Source organism: Carex rostrata, chromosome 9, assembly GCF_964058835.1.
Source record: "Carex rostrata chromosome 9, lpCarRost1.2, whole genome shotgun sequence".
NCBI classification, from domain to species: Eukaryota; Viridiplantae; Streptophyta; class Magnoliopsida; order Poales; family Cyperaceae; genus Carex; species Carex rostrata.
The window spans coordinates 1,144,438-1,159,216 of record NC_135926.1 but is presented as its reverse complement, the minus strand read 5'-3'; the positions used below and the strand labels follow the sequence as shown (position 1 = coordinate 1,159,216).

The following is a 14,779-nucleotide window of genomic DNA, read 5'->3' as shown; positions in this document are numbered from 1 at the left end:
ATGGAAGAAGAGTGAAAAAAAGTTGTGCCTAGGGTTCGGATCTGGTCATCACTCTTTCGCGCTGCCTCAAGGGAATTTTTTATTGGTAGTAATTAATAGAAAAGAAGAGATGTAAACAAAAAGAGTACAGCTGTTTTTTATGGATAGTAAGATTAGTACTGTTCATATCGATTCTAATTTTTTTTTTTTTTACAGTTAAGATTGATACTGTTCATACTGATCTAAACTTTTTTTTTTTAAGTTAGGATCAGTACTGTTTATACCGATCTAAACTTTTTATTTTTTGCAAAGTTTGAATCGGTACTTTAAAACATAACAAAATTTGAATCGGTATAAACAGTACCGAACTTACTATCCATATATAAAAATAGTTGTACTCTTTCTATTTTTCTCTCTTCTTTTCTATCAATTACTCCCAATAAAAAATCTCCCTGCCTCAACGCTCCTCTGTCTCTTCTCTTTGGTAGTTTTCGTTTTCTTTTCTTTTGTTGCTGATGTTTGCGTTAGATATCTAGTTCTTTATCTTTTATTTTGGATAATGTTTGTAATGATGTTGGTGATCTCTTTTCCCTCCGGCCTCTCCTTCCCTTGCCTCTGCTCCTCTCTTCTCTGTTCTTATGTTCTTTTTCTTTTCTCTTATGCCTTTCACTACAATATTTTCACTGCTCGAGTGCCCGTCTCTGTAATGACAATTTTCTCTGACCAATGAGTCTGTCATCATTTTGCTAGTATGAACATGGGCTCTATCAGTGTGAACATTAATGTAAGTATTACACAGGTTCCGGCAATGAACAGCAGAACAGGGGTGTTGTTTCTTGGCTCATGTAGACTTCAGATCTGGGTGCCACGTACTCCCCAAACACGGTCAACTAATTTGGATAGTGTAGTTATATCTCCAAATGCATTGTCAGTCTATACAGGTTTCAAATCTTTTGTTATTGATCTTCAGTATATTTACGCTAGATGGAAAGAAAATCATAATACCCATTAGTAAGTTATTACGACAGGGCAGAAGGCTGAGTTGGTTCATATGTTACTAATGTACTATTTTTTCTTTTCTTTTGTATATGTAAATCGAGTAGAACCAGGGTGTTCTTAAGTTCATCAAGTTTTTTGGTGAACTCAAGTTTAAAACCCGTCTAATTGACTTCAAATGATGAATCTGAACCGTTGAAACCCACCTACCTTATGAGTGATGCGTCTACATGTGAAAATTTTAAACATTTGAATTACTTTCGTATGAAGTCAAGCGGGCAAAAAACGTTCAAAAAATGAATGCATCAAAATTAATTTATTAAGCTTCTAATTCACTTTATATTAAATTAGTTTAAATGTTTAAAATTTTCACATATAGACACATTACTCGTAAGATAGGCGGAGTCTCAACGATTCAAATTCGTAATTTAAAACCGATTTGACGAGTTTTAGATTTGAGTTCACCCGAAAAACTTGATAAACTTAAGAACACCCGAGTTCTACTCTATATAAATCTTCATTTTATACCATATTACTATTTGAATAAAAGCCTACAGATAGTTTCACCAATAAAAGATAACACAATGGAGGCCTCCATTTAGGAAGAATAATAGAGATCTAGATGGTACGTTGGATTTCTAGATGTTATGTTGGATTTATAACTTTTTGTATAAGTTAAAGACTTTATTACCATATCGTGCGCAGTTACGCACCCCTTTTGACAAAGTTTGTTCAAAGGGCTTGGGACACAAGTTCGGCACCCATTATTTATTCCCTTGTCATCTCTCCCGGCGTTGTTTCCTGAGCACATTCATTCCTTGTTCTCTCTAATTCTAATTCTAATTCAAAGCTTCTTACTTGCAAGAATCTCTCTTCAAAGTCCTTTCGCGCTACCTTGCTTATTAATTTACCCATGGACGTCTTCTCTCCTCCATCTATCCTTCTATTACTTCTCCTCCCAATCCTCTCGTCTCTCCTCTTAATATGGAAGCGCAAGAACAACGCAGTTAAATACTCACCGAACTTCAGACCCTATCCTTTTGTCGGCCATCTCCCTCAGTTCCTCGCAAACCGACACCGCATACTAGACTGGCAAACCGAGGTGCTTGCTGAGGCTCCAAACAACACCGTCTTTCTGCAACGGCTTGGTCTGCGTGGAATCTTGACCGCTAACCCGGCCAATGTGGAGCACATTCTTCGGACCCATTTCGACAACTATCCAAAAGGCGAGAGGTTCTCGTCCGTTTTACACGATTTTCTCGGCACCGGGATATTCAATGCTGATGGGGAGACGTGGCATGTGCAGAGAAAGACAGCCAGCTTTGAGTTCAACACCCGAACACTGCGGTCTTTTGTCGTGCAGTGCGTGCATCAGGAAATTCAGACACGGCTTTTGCCGCTGTTAGCGAGGGCCTCGGCTACCAGTCAGGTGATCGACATTCAGGATGTGCTCGAACGGTTTGCATTCGATAACGTTTGTAAGGTGTCGTTCGATCTTGACCCGGGATGTCTCGACCCGGAATTGGAGAAAGGGAAGGTTCAGGATGAGAAGGTGTCAAGCTTCACCACTACTTTTGCTGAGGCATTCAGGTACAGTATTCACTGACTTTAGCTAGGACTTAATTTATAGTTAATTACGTAATACATTTCGTAACATTTTGACATAATTAAGGAAAATTTTGACTTCTAAAGAAATTTATTGACATCAAACCCGTACTAATTAATGTAATCCCTGGAAATATTCCCAGTACAAGCACAGTACTGGATCGAGACGTTCATACCAGGGATTGAAATCCTCTTTCATCAAGATTTTCTCAAGTATTGGACGGCGGTGAGGCTGTCTGTTAGGTGAAGCACTGGGGAGGATGTACCAGTAGATAATTAAGTAGATAACTTGGTACTGATGAAGCACCTGGAGGACAATTAAGCATTCCATTCCGGTAGATATATAGATAACTTAATATCAGATTAGTTGCAAAAATAAAGCATAATCGAGGCTAGCTTGACGAATCGTAAAGCCATAAAATGCACCAATCCTCAAAATTTACACAAGTACATTCCAAACAACAGCAACGGCTATGACAGCACCAATAGATAAATTAATGTTGCCAGTAAAAAACTCAGACTACTATAACTTCAAGTAGGTAATTTACTGGTATCTGCAGGGAGACGTGCTGAATGGGATGAAATCTAAGAGTTCAATGATTTATTGAAACCACTAAGCCAAAATTTATTTCTTAGTTATTTAACAAAAACAATTGGTTTTTTACAACATTCAGGAATGCTACCTATCTCAGTGCTAACCGGTTCCGGTATGCTATACCAAGATCTTGGAAGATCAAAAAGCTATTTGATATTGGGTCCGAAAGAAGGCTACGAGAATCTATCTCAACAGTTCATGAATTTGCTGACCAAATCATCCACTCTCGAAAGAAAGAGAAACAGACAACTGAGAAGCATGACCTCCTCGCCCGATTTGTCGCTAGCTCAGACAACTACTCAGACAAGTTCCTTCGGGACATCGTCATCAGCTTCTTGTTGGCAGGCAGAGAAACCACATCATCTGCATTATCATGGTTCTTCTGGATTCTGTCATCCAGGCCAGACGTAGAAGCAAAAATTTTAGATGAAATCCGTTCAGTCCATGCCAAGAATGGAAATTCCAAGACATGCATGTATGAATTTGAGGAGTTGAAGGAGATGCATTACCTTCATGCAGCTATATCAGAGTCGATGAGGCTATACCCTCCAGTTCCAGGTAACGTAGCACGTGCTATGAAGGATGATGTCCTGCCAGATGGGACCAGGGTCAAGGAGGGATATTTCATATCGTACATTTCATATGCGATGGGTCGGATGGATGCGAATTGGGGGAAAGACTGTATGGAGTACCGACCAGAGCGGTGGATTGATGCAGAGGGAACATTTTGGCAGGAAAGCCCGTATAAGTTCACGGCGTTTCATGCAGGACCAAGGATGTGTCTGGGGAAGGAGATGGCGTATATTCAGATGAAGTCTGTTGTGGCATCCATTTTGGACCGGTTTGTGCTGAAGGTGGAAGGAAATGGAAGATGCCCGGAAAAGGTCATGTCACTCACGCTCCGCATGAAGGATGGATTGCCAGTTTGTGTTAGGGAAAGGAATTGCTACAAAACTTGATTTTTCTGGTTTGTATGAATAAAACATGCTATTAATATAAGATGCTATTGTGCCAGTTGCATAGTGTACAAATAGACTGCTACTTAATTTTCTTGTACATAAAAATTATGTTGCACTCCACTGAAACAATAAATGTTATGCTGTAATATTAACTATTTAGTGTAATTCTCTTTTTTTTTTTCATTTGATGCTGGTATAAAATCCATCAAACATACTAGATACATGGTGGTCTGACGTTTGCATAAATGAAACGAGAAATCAAATCCACTCCTGGTAAGTTGATCTGCATACAAGCAAAAGAAAGAAAAAGAAGATGTTAAATTTTAATAGGGCTGATTTTTTCTCAAAAAAACTTTTAATAGGGTGGATTGTGCAAATCTGCAAGACAACATTATTAAGAGGCGGAATGTAAATTAGTACCATCGAAGGGATGCATGAAGCAAGTAGATTTTGGGTAAGAAAAATGATAAGTTTTATGAATTGTTCCATTGATCATACTAATATATTTTGTGATCACAAAGTCTTTATTTGGATAACAATATAAAGATATGAATATAGTATCCAAACAAGTGGACTTGCATCTTGCCAATTGGAATGATTTTTCGGTTCTCAGATCCTGGAGTGTAGCGCATAGTAGTAGAACTAGCAGTACCAATAAAATATAGATCGTGTCAGTAATATAGCATCCTTTTATCGCTTTCTTTTTGTTCAGTTGCTTTTTATATCCTGTTATTTTAGCTACGAGGCTGACCCTACCTACACTGGCCGACCACCATCCTTTCAAGCATATGTGGCAAACCCGTCTAGCTCAGTTGGCGCATCTTCCGAATGGGTGTTAGATTCGGAGGCGACCAATCACGTCACCGATGACATGAACAACCTCTCCACTTTTTTCCAATACGATGGCAATGACACGCTTCAAATTGGAAATGGTGCGGGTTTACCGATTCTCCACATTGGTTCATCTAAACTCTGTCTTTCTTCTCATTCTATTTCTCTAAACAATATCTTACATCTCCCCTCTTTTTTTAAAAACCTCATTAACCTATCTAAACTCTTACTTGATAACCCTTATTTACTTATTGAGTTCTCATCTTCTTCTTGCTTTTTCAAGGACCTCCTCATCAAGACCAACCTTCTTCAAGTTCCATGTACTAATGAACTCTTCTCATTCACACCACCACCTTCTCCTCAACCTCAAGTTCTTCTTGGTGTTCGTGCTTCGGCTGACACATGGCATGCTCGATTGGGGCACCCTTCATCCTCTACTACCTTGCTTTTACTTCAAAAAACAAACTTACCTTGTAATTCAAATAAATTGAGCACTTGACATGATTGTTTTATGGCCAAGTCTCACAAACTACCTCTTTTTAGCTCTCTTTCTACTACCACTTCTTCTTTAGAACTCATCCACTCCGATGTATGGGGACCTTCTCCCATAACCTCTTTTAATGGATTTCAGTTTTATGTTATTTTTGCTGATGACTATTCACGTTTTACTTGAATTTACTTTATGAAAAATAAAAGTGAGGTGCCTTATCTTTTCTCTTGCTTCAAAGCACAAGCCGAAAACTTGCTCTCTACCATAATCAAAACCTTGCGTACTGACGATGGAACCGAATACATGCCTAAACAATTTCCCCACATCATCCACCAAACAACTTGCCCTTACACACCCGAGCAAAATGGTTTAGCCAAAAGAAAACATTGTCACATAATTGAATTATCTTTAGCTACCATGTCTTATGCTTCTCTCCCACCTCTTTATTGGGACAAAATTTGCTCTAGTGTTGTCTACCTAATCAACCGTTTACCCTCCCCTTCCAACTCAAACAAAATACCATACCATGAACTCCTCCACAAAAACCCTGATTAAAAGGAGGTGGACTCTCCCTCACAGCAACCACTCGGCAGCACCTTTCTAATTCCCAGCCGACAGCCCATTTTTCATTCCCAGCCAACACCTTCTTTTATTTCTTCTCCCAACCCAATACCCTCTCACTCAGTCCAAAATTCTCCAAGTCCAATTCCTATTTTATCTCTCCCCACACGACCTCCCTCTCAGCTCCCCTCCAACTCCCACCCGACAATTGTCCTTACTCCCTCTCTGCCTCCCTCCCAGATCCCCTCCAACTCCCAGCCAACAACACCCCATCCATCTACACCACTCGCTTCCACTGCTCAAATCCCCTCCAACACCCATCCCATCCCTTCCGCTACTACCCCAACCAACTCAGCGGCAACCCCTCCACCTTCTGCCCATCCCATGGTGACTCGCACACGTGACAACACTCGCCGCATTCGCACATTTGTCAATCATGTCGCCTATTTCTCAATCATGTCGCCTATGCCACCACTCTCGAATCCGAGCCCACCTCATTTTCTCAAGCTAATGCTCACCCCGAATGACGCAATGCCATGGCTCTCGAAATGAATGCTCTTGCAATCAACCAAACTTGGACCTTGGTTCCGCCTCAACCGAATCAACAAATTGTTGGATGCAAGTGGGTCTATAAAATCAAGTGTCGCGTCGATAGATCGATTGAGTGCTACAAAGTAAGACTAGTGGCCAAGGGATATCACCAAGTCGAAGGTATTGACTATTTCGATACTTTTAGCCCAGTGGTCTGACCTACCACTATTTGGCTTATTCCATTGCGGTTTTCTCTTATTGGCCCATTCGACAACTTGATGTCTACAATGCATTTTTAAATGATGATTTGACCTAACAAGTCCTTATGTCTCAATCTCCTGGTTTTGTTAACCCCACTAGACTCGATCACGTTTGCCTTCTTTCTAACTCTATGGACTCAAGCAGTCATCTCGTGCTTGGTTCACTAAGCTAAGCACGGTTTTGCTCCAACTCAATTTTATTGCCTCAAACTATGACCACTCTCTCTTTATCTCACACTCCCATGAACATACCACTTTAGTCTTAGTTTATGTGGATGACATCTTGATAACCGGGAGCAACCCTTCTCATGTTCACCAATGCATTGACCACCTACAACAAGCATTTTCCCTTAAAGATCTCGGCTCGCTTATCTATTTCTTGGGAATTGAGGTACAACCAACCAAACTCGGCCTTCACCTATCCCAGGGCAAATACCTTGATGACCTTCTCACCCGAACCAACATGCACACTGCCAAGCCTTGCTCTACCCCCGTGTCAGCTGGTTCCTATCTTTTTGCATGAGATAGTTCACCTTTTGACGATCTGCATCTTTATCGTAGTATAGTTGGTGCTCTCCAATACGCCACTATTACTCGACTAGGTCTATCTTTTGCCATTAACAAGGTGTCTCAGTTCATGCACGCTCCCACATCCAACCATTGGTTTGCTGTCAAGCGCATTTTGCACTACATACGCGGTACCATCCACCATGGTCTCACTATACACTTATCCTCACACCTTACTCTTCATGCCTATAGTGATGTCGACTGGGCCGGCTCTCTCGATGATCGCCGCTCCACCTCAGGATTTTGCATTTACCTCGGCCAAAACCTCATCTCTTGGAGTGTTAAGAAACAACCCACAGTTTCTCGATCCAATACAGAAGCTGAATATCAAAGCTTAGCCATCACTTGTGCCAAACTTCTTTGACTTCAATACTTGCTTCACGAGCTCCATCTCACTCTTGACTCGCCTCCGACCTGATAGTGTAATAACATTGGGGCTACCTTCCTTGCTTCTAACCCTATGTTTCACGCGAGAACCAAACATGTGGAAATAGACTATCATTTCGTTTGCGAAAGAGTCATTTCCAAGGAACTTTTTGTTCGCTTCCTCTGCTTTAAAGACCAATTGGCAGATGTCTGTTACACTAAGTGCACCTCTAATTGAACAAAAACTGAAATTAAATTTCAATTGAAAGTAAATAGATGAGTTTAGAAAAAATTTGACACGCGGGATGTTAACGGAGTTCGGCAAAACAAAGGCCTACGTCTCTGGGGCTTCGCAACCTTGAGTGGTGCGCCTTTCTATTACCCAATACGAAAGGATTACAACTTGTGAACCGTTGAGCCCTTACACACCAAGCGGGAAGTCAAACAGCCAACTTAAAGAGATGAGAACAAGGCCTCTTAGTTCAAGCTACTCAAGAGAAACACTCAATAGATCACTCTAACCTAATCTAAGTTGAGATTAGTGAAGTGTGTTTGAGGTTGTTTGAGGGATTTTGAAGTTTGAAGCTCTCACAACAATGGAGTAGGCTAAGCTCTCAGAAAATTGCTTTTTAGAAGATTAGAGTCGGCTTGGATTCATTGGGAAGGAAGCCCAATGCCCTATTTATAGAAACAACTCAAAAATGAGCTAAGTGAGCTCAAACATTACAACGTTTTAACTCAAAATGCGATTTCAATTTTCTGACAGCTCAACTTAACTGCTCAAAACGTTAACGTTTGTATAACGTTTTAATAACGTTTGGCTCTATAAAATCTTGATCAAAAACAATAATTTTTGAAGCTCAGATTCAATTAAAACGTTACAACTTTTGTCAAACGTTATAACGCAGAATTAAAACGTTACAACTATTTGCCAAACGTTAGAACGTTTGTAATTTGAATTTCGAAATTTTATACAGCTGTGCTTAACGTTCTGACATCACATAAATCGTTACAACGTTTTTGGAAATCGTTATAACGTTTCAAGTTGATTCTGTACAGTTGTGTTATATTTCTGATAATCCTAAAACGTTATAACGTTATAAAAAACGTTACAACGTTTTAAGTCGTTTCTGAGTTTGATCAAGTTTTACACTGAAAACGTTACAACATTTTACCAACGTTTTAGTAACGTTTGTCCCTGTTTAAATAGCCTCAAGCTTACTTGACTAATCTTCTGATTTTACAATTTACGTTCTTCATAAGAGTCTTCATGATTTCTTCAATCCAAGTATTCCTTAATGCAGTTCCATTCGACTTGAACCTACATATCTTTAAAAATAGAAGAAATCATAAAATTCAATAATTGTATGTTTTTGCAAATTAGTCAAATAGACGTAAAAGATTATTGTACGAACAACAATGTCATGACAAAGCTATTGCCAACCGCCCGGTTTCAGTTCCTCCGTGACAAGCTTACCGTGACTGATATCCCTTCAGCTTGAGGGGGCATATTAAACCATTGACTGGACATCTCTATTTCTATCTAGATTTGAGACACTTACTTCCAAGATAATTCTTCCAGAGAATAACGACAATTAGCTTCTCATTCTGTTTTGCATTTTTTGTTTCTATTACATCTAATATAGTTTTGTCATTTAGCATAAAATTAGATAAGGATTGACGTAATACATGAGCTTATATAAGCCTGTAATCTTTCTTCTCAAATTAATATAGAAACACAAATTCAAATTACATTCTCTCTTTCTCTTCCTGTTTACCAGTAAGCAAATACAAATGAATATCACATAGTTAGTAGATTGTTTAATGCCTCCTTGAAATACCAGGAAACAAAACCAGTTAGGCATTAGCTATTTAGTTTGCAACCATGTCTCAATTAGGTCCTGATAACATATAAAAGCCTCACACTTAAAATCCAATAAAGTTCTATCTTGCACTCATGTAAATTATCTTGATCAACTTTGTACAGTAAAACACTATTTAGTCTAAACTTGCCTCATCTAACCCTCACCCATACAGCTATTTAATAAAGCAAAAATCACCCTTCCCATTTCCCATGAAGTCTCAACTTATTCCAATTAACCAAAATCAGACCCTACGGTGGCGGAAGATGCATCTTCTTTGCCTACTAGTAACTAGTGAAGGGATGTCACAAGATTTGAAAAAATTTCAGTTAGGTCCCCCCATTTTTTTTCATTTTTTATAAGATGGAAAGGGTGGGTACTTAGTTATTGTTATTTTCTTTTCATTTAGTTGTTTTTTTTTTTTGCTTTTATTAAGTTGTTAATATTTTACCTTTATAATTTTTCCTTTAAGGCACTGTAAGCTAGAGACTATTTAAATTAATACAATACCTACGGGTTTATTCTAAAAAAAAAATATATATATATATATATAAAGAGGTTGACTTGGGTGAACCATGGCTCACCAAGCGTTTGTACTCCACTCTGTATTTTCATTTTAAAAATCCAAACGACCGATCCGAACCGTTAAATGTGATCTCCATATTAAAATCAGTATAAACAGTACCAATCTTACTATTCATTTAAAAATAACCGTACACTTTCTATATCTCTCTTCTTTTCTATTAATTACTATTCATTTAAAAAATTGCCCAAGTTCGGCACCCATTATTTATTTATTCCCTTGTCATCTCTCCCGGCGTTTCCTGACCACATTCATTCCTTGTTCTCTCTAATTCTAATTCAAAGATTCTTAATTGCAAGAATCTCTCTTCAAAATCCTTTCGCGCTACCTTGCTTATTAATTTACCCATGGACGCCTTCTCTCCTCCATCTATCCTTCTATTACTTCTCCTCCCAATCCTCTCGTCTCTCCTCTTAATATGGAAGCGCAAGAACAACGCAGTTAAATACTCACCGAACTTCAGACCCTATCCTTTTGTCGGCCATCTTCCTCAGTTCCTCGCAAACCGACACCGCATAGTAGACTGGGTAACCGAGGTGCTCGCTGAGGCTCCAAACAACACCGTCTTTCTGCAACGGCTTGGTATGCGTGGAATCTTGACAGCTAACCCGGCCAATGTGGAGCACATTCTTCGGACCCATTTCGACAACTATCCGAAAGGCGAGAGGTTCTCGGCCAACCTACACGATTTCCTCGGCACCGGGATATTCAACGCTGACGGGGAGACGTGGCGCGTGCAGAGAAAGACAGCCAGCTTTGAGTTCAACACCCGAACACTGCGGTCTTTTGTCGTGCAGTGCGTGCATCAGGAAATTCAGACACGGCTTTTGCCGCTGTTAGCGAGGGCCTCGGCTACCAGTCAGGTGATCGACATTCAGGATGTGCTCGAACGGTTTGCATTCGATAACGTTTGTAAGGTGTCGTTCGATCTTGACCCGGGATGTCTCGACCCGGAATTGGAGAAAGGGAAGGTTCAGGATGAGAAGGTGTCAAGCTTCACCACTACTTTTGCTGAGGCATTCAGGTACAGTATTCACTGACTTTAGCTAGGACTTAATTTATAGTTAATTACGTAATACATTTCGTAACATTTTGACATAATTAAGGAAAATTTTGACTTCTAAAGAAATTTATTGACATCAAACCCGTACTAATTAATGTAATCCCTGGAAATATTCCCAGTACAAGCACAGTACTGGATCGAGACGATCATACCAGGGATTGAAATCCTCTTTCATCAAGATTTTCTCAAGTATCGGACGCCGGTGAGGCTGTCTGTTAGGTGAAGCACTGGGGAGGATGTACCAGTAGATAATTAAGTAGATAACTTGGTACTGATGAAGCACCTGGAGGACAATTAAGCATTCCATTCCGGTAGATATATAGATAACTTAATATCAGATTAGTTGCAAAAATAAAGCATAATCGAGGCTAGCTTGACGAATCGTAAAGCCATAAAATGCACCAATCCTCAAAATTTACACAAGTACATTCCAAACAACAGCAACGGCTATGACAGCACCAATAGATAAATTAATGTTGCCAGTAAAAAACTCAGACTACTATAACTTCAAGTAGGTAATTTACTGGTATCTGCAGGGAGACGTGCTGAATGGGATGAAATCTAAGAGTTCAATGATTTATTGAAACCACTAAGCCAAAATTTATTTCTTAGTTATTTAACAAAAACAATTGGTTTTTTACAACATTCAGGAATGCTACCTATCTCAGTGCTAACCGGTTCCGGTATGCTATACCAAGATCTTGGAAGATCAAAAAGCTATTTGATATTGGGTCCGAAAGAAGGCTACGAGAATCTATCTCAACAGTTCATGAATTTGCTGACCAAATCATCCACTCTCGAAAGAAAGAGAAACAGACAGATGAGAAGCATGACCTCCTCGCCCGATTTGTCGCTAGCTCAGACAACTACTCAGACAAGTTCCTTCGGGACATCGTCATCAGCTTCTTGTTGGCAGGCAGAGAAACCACATCATCTGCATTATCATGGTTCTTCTGGATTCTGTCATCCAGGCCAGACGTAGAAGCAAAAATTTTAGATGAAATCCGTTCAGTCCATGCCAAGAATGGAAATTCCAAGACATGCATGTATGAATTTGAGGAGTTGAAGGAGATGCATTACCTTCATGCAGCTATATCAGAGTCGATGAGGCTATACCCTCCAGTTCCAGGTAACGTAGCACGTGCTATGAAGGATGATGTCCTGCCAGATGGGACCAGGGTCAAGGAGGGATATTTCATATCGTACATTTCATATGCGATGGGTCGGATGGATGCGAATTGGGGGAAAGACTGTATGGAGTACCGACCAGAGCGGTGGATTGATGCAGAGGGAACATTTCGGCAGGAAAGCCCGTATAAGTTCACGGCGTTTCATGCAGGACCAAGGATGTGTCTGGGGAAGGAGATGGCGTATATTCAGATGAAGTCTGTTGTGGCATCCATTTTGGACCGGTTTGTGCTGAAGGTGGAAGGAAATGGAAGATGCCCGGAAAAGGTCATGTCACTCACGCTCCGCATGAAGGATGGATTGCCAGTTTGTGTTAGGGAAAGGAATTGCTACAAAACTTGATTTTTCTGGTTTGTATGAATAAAACATGCTATTAATATAAGATGCTATTGTGCCAGTTGCATAGTGTACAAATAGACTGCTACTTAATTTTCTTGTACATAAAAATTATGTTGCACTCCACTGAAACAATAAATGTTATGCTGTAATATTAACTATTTAGTGTAATTCTCTTTTTTTTTTTTCATTTGAAGCTGGTATAAAATCCATCAAACATACTAGATACATGGTGGTCTGACGTTTGCATAAATGAAACGAGAAATCAAATCCACTCCTGGTAAGTTGATCTGCATACAAGCAAAAGAAAGAAAAAGAAGATGTTAAATTTTAATAGGGCTGATTTTTTCTCAAAAAAAAGGCGGAATGTAAATTAGTACCATCGAAGGGATGCATGAAGCAAGTAGATTTTGGGTAAGAAAAATGATAAGTTTTATGAATTGTTCCATTGATCATACTAATATATTTTGTGATCACAAAGTCTTTATTTGGATAACAATATAAAGATATGAATATAGTATCCAAACAAGTGGACTTGCATCTTGCCAATTGGAATGATTTTTCGGTTCTCAGATCCTGGAGTGTAGCGCATAGTAGTAGAACTAGCAGTACCAAAAAAATATAGATCGTGTCAGTAATATAGCATCCTTTTATCGCTTTCTTTTTGTTCAGTTGCTTTTTATATCCTGTTATTTTAGCTACGAGGCTGACCCTACCTACACTGGCCGACCACCATCCTTTCAAGCATATGTGGTAAACCCGTCTAGCTCAGTTGGTGCATCTTCCGAATGGGTGTTAGATTCGGAGGCGACCAATCACGTCACCGATGACATGAACAACCTCTCCACTTTTTTCCAATACGATGGCAATGACACGCTTCAAATTGAAAATGGTGCGGGTTTACCGATTCTCCACATTGGTTCATCTAAACTCTGACTTTCTTCTCATTCTATTTCTCTAAACAATATCTTACATGTCCCCTCTTTTTTTAAAAACCTCATTAACCTATCTAAACTCTTACTTGATAACCCTTATTTACTTATTGAGTTCTCATCTTCTTCTTGCTTTTTCAAGGACCTCCTCATCAAGACCAACCTTCTTCAAGTTCCATGTACTAATGGACTCTTCTCATTCACACCACCACCTTCTCCTCAACCTCAAGTTCTTCTTGGTGTTCGTGCTTCGGCTGACACATGGCATGCTCGATTGGGGCACCCTTCATCTTCTACTACCTTGCTTTTACTTCAGAAAACAAACTTACCTTGTAATTCAAATAAATTGAGCACTTGCCATGATTGTTTTATGGCCAAGTCTCACAAACTACCTCTTTTTATCTCTCTTTCTACTACCACTTCTTCTTTAGAACTCATCCACTCCGATGTATGGGGACCTTCTCCCATAACCTCTTTTAATGGATTTCAGTTTTATGTTATTTTTGCTGATGACTATTCACGTTTTACTTGGATTTACTTTATGAAAAATAAAAGTGAGGTGCCTTATCTTTTCTCTTGCTTCAAAGCACAAGCCGAAAACTTGCTCTCTACCACAATCAAAACCTTGTGTACTGACGGTGGAACCGAATACATGCCTAAACAATTTCCCCACATCATCCACCAAACAACTTGCCCTTACACACCCGAGCAAAATGGTTGAGCCAAAAGAAAACATTGTCACATAATTGAATTATCTTTAGCTACCATGTCTTATGCTTCTCTCCCACCTCTTTATTGAGACAAAATTTGCTCCAATGTTGTCTACCTAATCAACCGTTTACCCTCCCCTTCCACTGCTCAAATCCCCTCCAACACCCATCCCATCCCTTCCGCTACTACCCCAACCAACTCAGCGGCAACCCCTCCACCTTCTACCCATCCCATGGTGACTCGCATACGTGACAACACTCGCCGCATTCGCACATTTCTCAATCATGTCGCCTATGCCACCACTCTCGAATCCGAGCCCACCTCATTTTCTCAAGCTAATGCTCACCCCGAATGATGCAATGCC

At 39.7% G+C, this 14,779-nt stretch overlaps 2 protein-coding genes and 1 long non-coding RNA gene across 3 annotated transcripts; all 3 read left to right on the top strand.

Annotated features, from left to right (window-relative positions):
- The first annotated feature begins 1,741 nt into the window (after positions 1–1,741).
- On the top strand, positions 1,742–4,286 carry LOC144559852 (cytochrome P450 CYP94D108-like). Its single transcript, XM_078309003.1, has 2 exons — positions 1,742–2,565; positions 3,255–4,286. Exons 1-2 carry the CDS (start codon positions 1,889–1,891, stop codon positions 4,132–4,134), a joined length of 1,557 nt encoding a protein of 518 aa, XP_078165129.1. The 5' UTR covers positions 1,742–1,888; the 3' UTR covers positions 4,135–4,286.
- A 598-nt stretch (positions 4,287–4,884) lies between these two features.
- LOC144559062 (uncharacterized) lies at positions 4,885–5,606 on the top strand. The gene is made up of 2 exons (XR_013513082.1): positions 4,885–5,066; positions 5,249–5,606. It is a non-coding gene; the product is annotated as an uncharacterized LOC144559062 (long non-coding RNA).
- A 4,795-nt stretch (positions 5,607–10,401) lies between these two features.
- On the top strand, positions 10,402–12,937 carry LOC144559627 (cytochrome P450 CYP94D108-like). The gene is made up of 2 exons (XM_078308698.1): positions 10,402–11,209; positions 11,899–12,937. Exons 1-2 carry the CDS (start codon positions 10,533–10,535, stop codon positions 12,776–12,778), a joined length of 1,557 nt encoding a protein of 518 aa, XP_078164824.1. The 5' UTR covers positions 10,402–10,532; the 3' UTR covers positions 12,779–12,937.
- The last annotated feature ends 1,842 nt before the right edge of the window (positions 12,938–14,779 follow it).